At 34.1% G+C, this 9847-nt stretch overlaps 1 protein-coding gene across 1 annotated transcript in view; it reads right to left on the bottom strand.

Annotated features, from left to right (window-relative positions):
• Window positions 1-219: 219 nt before the first annotated feature.
• CHN1 (chimerin 1) overlaps window positions 220-9847 on the bottom strand; it is a 260185-nt gene continuing 250557 nt past the window's right edge. The window contains exons 12-13 of the mRNA XM_012544834.3: window positions 3754-3859; window positions 220-990 (exon numbers count right to left, since the gene is read on the bottom strand). Of these exons, the coding sequence (XP_012400288.2) occupies window positions 819-990; window positions 3754-3859 (278 nt within the window). The 3' untranslated portion in view covers window positions 220-818. The remainder of the gene's footprint in view (window positions 991-3753; window positions 3860-9847) is intronic.

Genomic DNA, 9847 nt, shown 5'->3' with positions numbered 1-9847 from the left:
TCCACTTTCTATAGGAACTTTTAGAAGAGCTGAGATGCAGTATTTTACCATGAGTGAGTAAGTTAAGAAAAATATTTCTGAATGTTTTCATTAATTAATAAAATAAAGCTATCAATATTTTTGGATTTCTAAAAGCAAAATTTAATAAATTAATATAAGCATGCCAGATAAAAATACAAAATTACAACAGAAAACCAAATAATAATATAAAAGAAAATGCTCAGTGTTGTACATTTTATTGGCATGTATAACTGCTTAAAGTAACAATCAAAAACATATTTTGTTCTTGTAGGAAACAAAGTAACTACATGATAGAAGAGCTGAGAGAAACCAGAAATAAACCACTCAATAAAGGATGGCAAATGAATAATCGAAAATGACTATGTGTGAGCCCAAGGTACTGTTTCACACATTTTTTTTGTAAGTATCAGAAACTAATAGCCTAGAACATAAAAAGCAAAATCACAACAGGTTTACGCTGAGAAACATGCTGATTTACAACCACAGACTATCCAGGATGAAGAAGCTGCATTGTTTTGTTGTTTCTAGCCCAAAGGGGAGCCAATCATGCAATAGCTTGAGTTTCCTTTAACATGATAAACACCCAGGATTACTAGTACTGGAGCTTAGGCATTAATTGTTGGACAAGGACAGCTGAGTGGCACTACATAAACAACATAAAATTCCTTCATTTTTATCTGGTGCATACCCAAAGCTCTAATCAAGAATAATTCAGCTAGAAGAGCTAATTAAATTACTATAAAACATTCCTTCATCTGTAGAACATAGCTCTCTTCTCTTTATGCAAAAGGGAAAATTCAAAATAAAATGTCTTCATTTTTGATAAGCATCTCCACCACCAGTCTCTGATACCGTATATCATTCAGGGCCGCCATTGCATCTAATTCTGGAGATCTCATGAGGGTGGGTCCAAAGACAATTCCAAGATTCTCAGCATTCATGAGGTTCTCCTTTTCGTGAAGGGTGACCCTAAAAGACACACACACACACACATACAAGAATAGTCAAAAATGTTTTCATTAGTGAGCAAGAGTTTGTTTCCTCAGGCTGAGACAGCTACAGCGGACGAAAATATCCAATTTAAAATCTATGCTCACTCCCAAACGAGTACAGTAAATTCTGTAGCCTGTCAGTTCAATTCAAATCAATTCAACAAGTATTTATTAAAATATTCTGTATGCCAGACACTGTGCTAGGAACTGGGAATACAAGTCTCAATTTATTCATTTCCCTTGAAGTGAATTCATTTAATGATTGAAATGAAAACTTCACACAGTTCACTGAGCACTCACGCCTGAACTAAAGCATTGGACTAGCTGAGCTCCACCATATCTCTATTTTTCCCAAGAAAATTGATATTAACAATGCCTTATTTAGCACCTTAAGGTTTATTACTGATACAATAGTCCTGTGAAGTATGGATGAGGGAAATGGGCACAGATTAAGTGATTTGCCTATAGTCTTGCAATTTTCTTCACTGACCTACACCTTAGTGTTATGGGTACATAAATCATGGAAAAGATGGAATGGAGGAATAAACTTTATTCTTAAAGGGCCTTTTCAGCATGGCATGTTGCTTTGTTTTCAACTTTATAGCTAAGAGCCTCTTGGGACTGAATCATTTTTGAAGGGGAATTTTGGGAAAGAGCCAAAATGAATGAATAATTTCAGTTCCCCTTGGCATAACATCACAGATTGAGAACTGGAAGGGACTTCAAAGGTCATCTGGTCCAACCTCCTCATTTTATAGATGATGTAACTGAGATCTAGGGAATGAAGTGACTTGGTCAAGATAGTAAGAATACAGGTAGGAAAGCATTAGAGATGGGATTTGAATGGAGTTCCTGACTTCAGTTAATGATTTTTTTTTTCCATTCTCTACCACCAAGAAGATAAAATCAAGTGCCTTTACTACATCATCATCTCAAAACATGACTAAAAAACACAGTGAAGAAGAAAGTGAGGGAAAAAAGAAGATCTTTTTAATTTTTATATTTTTAAGGCAGGGTGGGAGGACTTTTGGAGTTACATACAAGCAGGAAGCAAACTTTGACTTGTACCTAAGATTGCACACATTAAGTAAAGCTCTAAAATAACATGGAAGACACATCTGGTCTTCTGTAAAAACAAAACAAAACATTAAGTATTCATTTTTCAGAAACTCATAAGTTATGAAAATATATAACTATTTTTTTGCTTCAGGGCCATTTAATCTCTTATTTTGGGGAGATTCCTTTTAAACTTACAAAATGGTCACAACTATCTGTCTGCCATAGTGCTTTCCACCTAGAATGCATCTGTCAAATTTGTCTTTGTTATAACTTTGCTGCTGTTATCATTTTTTTTTTTTTGGTCTTTTTGATAGGTTATGTGATTTTTAAGCCTCTAGAATTCCTTGTTTTCAGCTTGGAGATACATCAGAGTGGCTGAGAAATCATACATAACAACATCTATATCCATTGATTTAGTATATAGAATCAGACCTTGAGAGGTACAAGAAAAAATATATTATCCTTTCCCTTCTTCTAACCTTCGAACTCAAACCTTCCCACAACAAGCCATTTGATAACTAGCACCAGTACTGGCAATTCATAACTGAAAACCTGAGCAGAGAGTGTAACATTTAAGTAAAAAGATTAAAAACAAGTTTCTCAAATCTCAAAGGTGGTTTGTTACTTCAAATTTTCCATGCTAGAATCTGTGAAGTTCCATTCTTTGTACTTTATGTTGAGAAGACTTTGTGTATGTGGCAGAACGTGAATATTTCTGGCACGGTAACCACAAATAGATACTGCTTTGTCAAACTTGTTTCTTCCCTAATCAAGTCTGCATTCTCTTTGGTTGTGCAGAATGCTGTTGATGCTCTTTCAGCAATTCCTCCCCAATTCCTGCAGTTTTCATTTCCATATGTCATATTGTGATTCAGGTCATAGATTTCTCTGAAAGTTGCTGTTTCTAATTCACAATATAAAGGTCAGACAGACTAATTTTTCAACTACCTTCTACTTTGATTTGAAGAAGAGGTGTCCTAGTACACCCATTGCTAGCCTATTCAAAATTTGGAAGATTTCCTAGATTGGCCCTCACAAGTCTCATTTAAACAATATAATTAATCCTTTTAACAGGTAGATAATAATTTCTTAATATAGGTTTTTCTCATGTGGATTTTTATATATGTTGAATATGTTTTAAATATGGGATTTTAACACAGAAGCTTTGTTTTCTAATAAAGACACAAATATACATGGAAACCAAGACCACTCTCCTCATTTTAATATGTTAGTGAATAAATAATCATATTTTTTAGCATTTCTCCCCTAAAATTAGTATGGGCAACACAAATATAAAAGGGTACATCACCTATTCCCTCAGCTACCCATCCTATCCAAGCCCACAATTTTAACAATCAACCAAACATTTGTGTGTCCTACTGTATTATGTGACAGGCCCTGTGCTAAGCACTGGTGGGCACAAATGCAAAGAGGAAATTTTCTCCTCTTCAAGGAAATGACATTCTATTAGCATCTACTAGGAATCCATTCCCTCATTTCTATGAAGTTTTCATCTTAGGACATTAGGTCTATTTCAATAGAGGTCCTATTGAGATTTCCAATCTTAGATGATGGAACGATATCCCCTGAGTGCCACCTCAGGAGGTAGGTGCCTATGTTATTTATTTATTTTTATTGTCTGACTACAAATCATTCTCAAAATGCAGGATAAATCATTTACCTCTTTAAATGTGCCATGAGATACCTGAGCGTCTCACAGTGCGCAGGTGGCAGTAGTTTCAATGCTTCGTGAAGAGTTTCCAGCTGTTCATCAGGATCCAAAGTCTCTGAAACATTAAATCACATATCATAGGGAATAATCTTGGTGCATATGACTGATGTGGATGACCAATATAGTCCAAACTTTAACATTAAATTTCTACCACTCTGGAACAGTCCTCTCTCTTACAAATCCCCTATTTCCAATGATCAAATTGAAGATTCACAAAGGCAGGAATTTCAACTTAAAAATGTTATTTACTTAAATTGTGGGAATGAATTAAGTTTCCTCAAGGATGTTTTCTTGGAATATGATACTTCTATATCAAATCTGTGGAAGAAAATTGTCTATGACCAAGAAAACAACATTAAAATATCTATATCTATATCTTATCTATCTACCTATCTATGTCTATCTGTCTATCTGGTATGGGAAGCAGGCAATGTATGAAACTGTTAAAAAAAAACACAACAAAATCTTTCCTTAGAAATGAGAGTTGTTCTTCAAAGTAGTCGCCTTGGGGGGGGGCATATTTTAACAGCTTCTCTTGCTCAAAACCCTTCTGTAACATAGCAGAACTACTTTCCAAGTGAATTTCTGAATCACAGAAAAATGAAATTTCTTATACCTTTTTTTTTGTTTGTTTGTTTTTTGTTTTTTTTTTTAACCAAAAATGGTATCATCTATGAGAAGATAACCATAAATCTTGAGCTTAAATGACTTTTGGCTCTTTCCAAAAATGAAATTCAATCTCAAAAATGGTACCATTGAAAAGATTCATAAAAGACTACAGGTTTTCAAGGTATTTACAAAGGAATTCTAAAAATGTTTTTAAAAAGGTGACATTCTGAGGTGTTCCAAAGGGGCTATTTTTAAGAGGCAAATACTGATGTTTATGACAAATTATGACACAATATGTAGGCAGTCATTCTGTTCTAATTTCAGCTTCTTTAAATCTTTTGAACTTTAATTCAAGCATTCAAGGTGAAACTTACAGTATTTTTTAGTTTTACCTTCAAACTGTTCATCTATCCAATATCTAATTGGTCAAGGTCACATAAGACAAAATCAAAGCTTCTGATCATTAGTTTGAGAAATTCCACTCTACTTCATTCAAACTTTGAAGAAAGTAACCAAATTATAATGGATTTGTCAAGATGAAAAAGGTTTATTACAAGGTAATCTCAACCAAATGGGTAGATTTCTTGACTTGTAAGTATAAAAGAAAGGGATAGATCTGAAAGCATTTTCAAAGCGGGAAAAACAAATGAAGCCTCTTTGACTTTTTACAATTTCTACCCAAAGCTATACAGTCCCCAGTTCATGTCTTTACAATAGAGAGGAACTTCTCAAGTCTCAAAGCAAACATTATGCTAAGAAGCCACTAGATGGTGCTATTTTAAGAGACTGTATTTGGAGATTTTTTATCCTTCATGTGTAAGTGGGAGATCACAGGATAAACAGCTTTAGAGCAGGGGAACTGCTCGACAACTCTCCTCTATAAGGGGAACTAAAGGAAACTCCTCATTTTGAAGATGAAGGAAGAAAGATAAGTAGATCGCCCCAAATTGCTCAGAAGCAGAGCTAGGATTTTTTTATTAAAGCTTTTTTTATTTTCAAAACATATGCATGGATAATTTTTCAACACTGACCCTTGCAGAACTGAAATTTTGAAATAGGAACCTCTAACTCTGAATCCAGTAGTTTTTTTCCCTATGGACAAGTCATATCACATTAGTGACTAGCATACTGTATATGTTACTATTTTCTACTGGTACTACTCAGGAAAAAGCAGTAGACAACATCAGTATCCTTTACTGTTCAGATTTCTGAATAATGGTTATAATACATTGTCATTTTATTGTATATTATTATTATTTTGTAGAATACAGGGGATATGAAAATGAGGATGTTTAACTTTTCTCAATCATCCCAAGAAATTCAAAATAGTCTTGTATTTTATTCTGGTAGTTATAGTCACAAGAATATAGAAGAGAAGATCTCAACATCAGACGTGATTCATTAAATAAGCTGAGAGCAGTAAGTTGGAAATATCTCCTTTATCCAAATTAGATTACTAACAGAGCTCAGAACATGGAGCTTCCTTGCCCTCTCCTTCATCCTAGGCAGGGATGTGTTGGCAAATGTTTTAGCAACCCTGTCTCTGAAAAAAATTAATCTATATTATTAACATTTTCTCTACCAGTTTCTTAAGTGTAAACAATAAACAAAATAAGAGATCAAGTCCTGATTTACGGTGTCTGCTGAATCCCAAGGTATAAATGCTCACACCTGGAATAGAAAAAGTCTGATTTAAGTTGGCTTCAGCATATTCCTGGACCTAGTTCTAAGATATTAACACATTTTAAGATAGCATGAACAATGTAAAGTGACTGGCATGATGTGGAGATCTGGAAATTATATCATCTGAAAAAAGAGTTGAAAATTTTGGAAATGTTTAGGTATGAGAAGAGAAGAATACATCTTAAGTAATGTCTTCCTATAACTGAAGGACTGCCATTTGGATAAGGGAATAGACTTATCCACTGATAAGTTCCAGATAGCGGAAAAACTCAATATAAAGTATAATATCTCCACTGGCTTTCGACTGGCTATAGAAAAAAGCAGTTTCCTTAGCATGGCCAAGTCAAGGCCTTCCACTCTCAAGGCTCAACTTATTTTTTCACCTTAATCACAACAATTTCCTTTCATATGCCCTTTGTTCAATCTTTACAGGTTTATTTATAATTAGCTGAGCACATCCCACCCCTTCTGGGTTGTAAGCTTTTCTTTATAGTCCCTTCAACGCCAAGAATGCACTCATATCCCTCCAAATCTTGACCAAGTGAAAGTCTATTTATTCTTCTCAGGGCCTAACTCAGCCACCACTTCCTCCATGAAATCCTTCTTGATTCCCCTGCCCCCAAATAATATCTCCCTTCTCTGAACTATTATCTCAATAATTTGTATCCTAATTATTTGGGTATAGCTTATCTTCCATACCTGATTTTAAATCCCAATCTTTCTTATAGACTTGTGGTGCCTTGAACATAGAAGATACTAAATAAATCTTTGTTGAATTGAATAAACCAAAGAATGGGCTTTTGGGGGAATCAGGGAACACTGGAATGTTTGAATGCAGAAAAAATTCAAACATTAGGTGGTGACCTCTATGGTCCCTCCTAACTCTGAAGATTCCATAATACTCATTCTAAAATTCCAAAATATATTCTTTAAATAAAGGTCCTGTAATACAGTATAAGGGAAACTCACTTGGAAATCAGAAATTTTAGTTTGAAGTCTTTGTTCTGATATGAGCTGGGTTTTCAAAGGGAAGTCATTAACTTTTCTGAGTCTGAAACTTCTCATTGGACAATACTTCCTACCTTAGAGTCTTGTTGTGAGTATTTTTCTGTGAGTCTAATATCTAAATAAAAGCTAGTAATAAAAATAATAACAAAGACTCTAGATACATGGAGAGGCTTTAATATTAGGATATAATTATAAGTTCCTAAATATTCACAATCAATTTCTTATAAGGGAATGAGAATGTGTGAAGATCTGTAGACAGATTGATAATCAAAGAATAAATCATTAAAGTTGAGGATGCTTTAATTTCCATACTTCTGTTCTACTTGGGAAAGTATAAGTTGAAGGGGACAGAGAATACAGTGTTCTATTTCTAGAGATTCTCTCATTTCCTTTCATTTGATTATAATTTTTTTTTTAGAAAAGAGACCCATATTCTCAGGAGATAATTAGTAAGGTCATTAGTATTTTTTTAAATTAACATCATTACCCTCTTAAATTTTGGAGAACCTTTTTCAGTACATCTTGACTGAAAAACATCCATGCCTAGCCATGTACAGTGAAAGGAGAGAGGGAGAAAGAAAAGAGAGAAACTTATACCTCTAGAAGATCAGTTTTTTTCTCTTTCCATTTTCCAGGAGCTGTTGGTAAGATCTTTCTCTGAGGTTAACTGATCTCCAAAAGTCATCCCATCATGTAACAGATAAAAGATCAGATGTGGAGTCAGGAAGAACTGAATTTAAATGCTGATTCACTAACTGAATGAATCTAGGAAGTCCTTTAACCTTCTTAGCTTCAATTTACTAATTTGTAAACTAGAGATAAGACTATACCTGCTTCATAGATTTTTTTTTGTGAGGACCAAATAAGATAATGAATGATTAACTCCTTTATAAGCCTTAAAGTGATCTTTAAATGTGAGTTATTATTATTTCTTATAGTTAATCTTTTTTCAGAACTCAAGGCCTGTTTAGACCCATGAAAAGATTGGCCCACACAAACAGAACCTAGAATAGCTTCTCAAGGAGAAATCATCAAGTTGAATAGCTTTATCTACTTTAGGGAGGGTTGGAGTGATGGTGATGACAAGAGATGGAAACAAAATTTCACACTATAAAAATCTCTTTGGGCAAAGAAGGATGAAAACATTTGAAAGCTATTGAATTAGAAGTTTGTTGAACACTGATCAGCACTTACAAAGCACTTGCCCCCCTTCCCAATCTTTCCTCTTTTTTTTTTTTTTTTTATTTTGTTCCCTCTCCCACCTCTGGGCTTTCAATTCCTTTAAGAAATATCACGCATTGGCAGTTTGTGTCTCATCTGAGCCTTGAGGAGGAAAGGCTCTACATAAAACTATAAATAAACAAAACATGCACTTGAAATAGAAAGCTCCATAAATGATGGTACCAACAGCAGAAATGTAAATTAAATGCTTACACTATGTTCAGGAACTTGTGCTCAACAAACCTGAACTAACACATGGTGAGTCCCTAAAACTGTATCATATGCCATAGAACTACTTTCTGTCCCCTTCTATCCCCCAAAGTATGACACGAAAGGAAAATGAAAATAGAAATAAAAATGTGTACTTGCATAAATATCTCTCTCTCTTTATATATATATATATATATATATATATATACATATATATATATATATATATATAAATTCAGAGAGAGAAAAGAGGAAGAGGAGGAAAGAGAAAGGGAGAAGAAAAGAGAGAAAGAGAGGGAGAGGAAAAAAAGGAGTGAGAGGGAGGGAAAAAGGAAGAGGGAGAGGGAGAAGAAAGGAAAGAAGGGGAGTTCAACTACAATGCTTCACTATTATAGGTGGGAGAGTGACTTGATATTCAAAGGTTATAGCAGTATAACTCAGTCATAGACAAAGTCCTTCAAAAACTGGAAAGAAAAAAAATGGCCTGGAAGAGAATGTTGTCTGAAAACCAGCATTGATTTTGAGACTTATCCAACAGAGAACTGGAATTCAAGGCAATGGGATTTTTTTTTTTATTTTTGATGGGGTGGGAAGAGGGATAGCAACTCCTTACATGATTTGCCTTGGTTAAAAAATATATCCCTAGGGATGAAATATTTTAGAATTGCTCTCCATAGTTTATTCCTGATTTGTTTTTAGTTTTTAAAAATAATATAATGTGTGAATTTCGAAAGGAATGGATAACCTTGGAAATTTCTAGGGAGAAGAAATCAACAAACAAACAAAAAAGAAAATGGTATTAACACATGACAAATGCTTTTTTGTTCAACATCCATATCAATACTTGGACCAGGATATAATTAAAAACTAATTCAGTTAAAAACTAGTTCAGTTGGAAGAACTGAAAACTATATTTTTCAATTGGCTTATGAGTATACAAAAACAGCTTTAAGTGAAAGCATCTTAATGATTCTACTCTCATTATAAATGGAAACAAATAATTGTAGAGTAAAAGATGGTAACACAATTTAAACCTTATAAGGTGAAAAAAGTCCCTCACATGCACTGTCTGCTCTATACATAGTAACATCTGAAATGTTCCTTCTGGCCTTTTTGAGAACAATGTTATTGATGCTGTTGTCAAATAAAACATAAAGGTTAATGTTTTCAATACTATAACCACAACCTCTTTCTAACCATCCATGTCAGCCCCATCCCTCTGGTGTTCTGATCTTTCTCTTGCCTACATCCCACTTCCCTAGAATTTCTTTGTATTTATCTATGTGTGTATATTTTCCTGTTCTCCCCCCTC

Source organism: Sarcophilus harrisii, chromosome 3 (genome assembly GCF_902635505.1).
Source record: "Sarcophilus harrisii chromosome 3, mSarHar1.11, whole genome shotgun sequence".
Classification (NCBI taxonomy): Eukaryota; Metazoa; Chordata; class Mammalia; order Dasyuromorphia; family Dasyuridae; genus Sarcophilus; species Sarcophilus harrisii.
The sequence above is the reverse complement of the archived record's forward strand: the minus strand, read 5'-3'. Positions and strand labels throughout refer to the sequence as shown.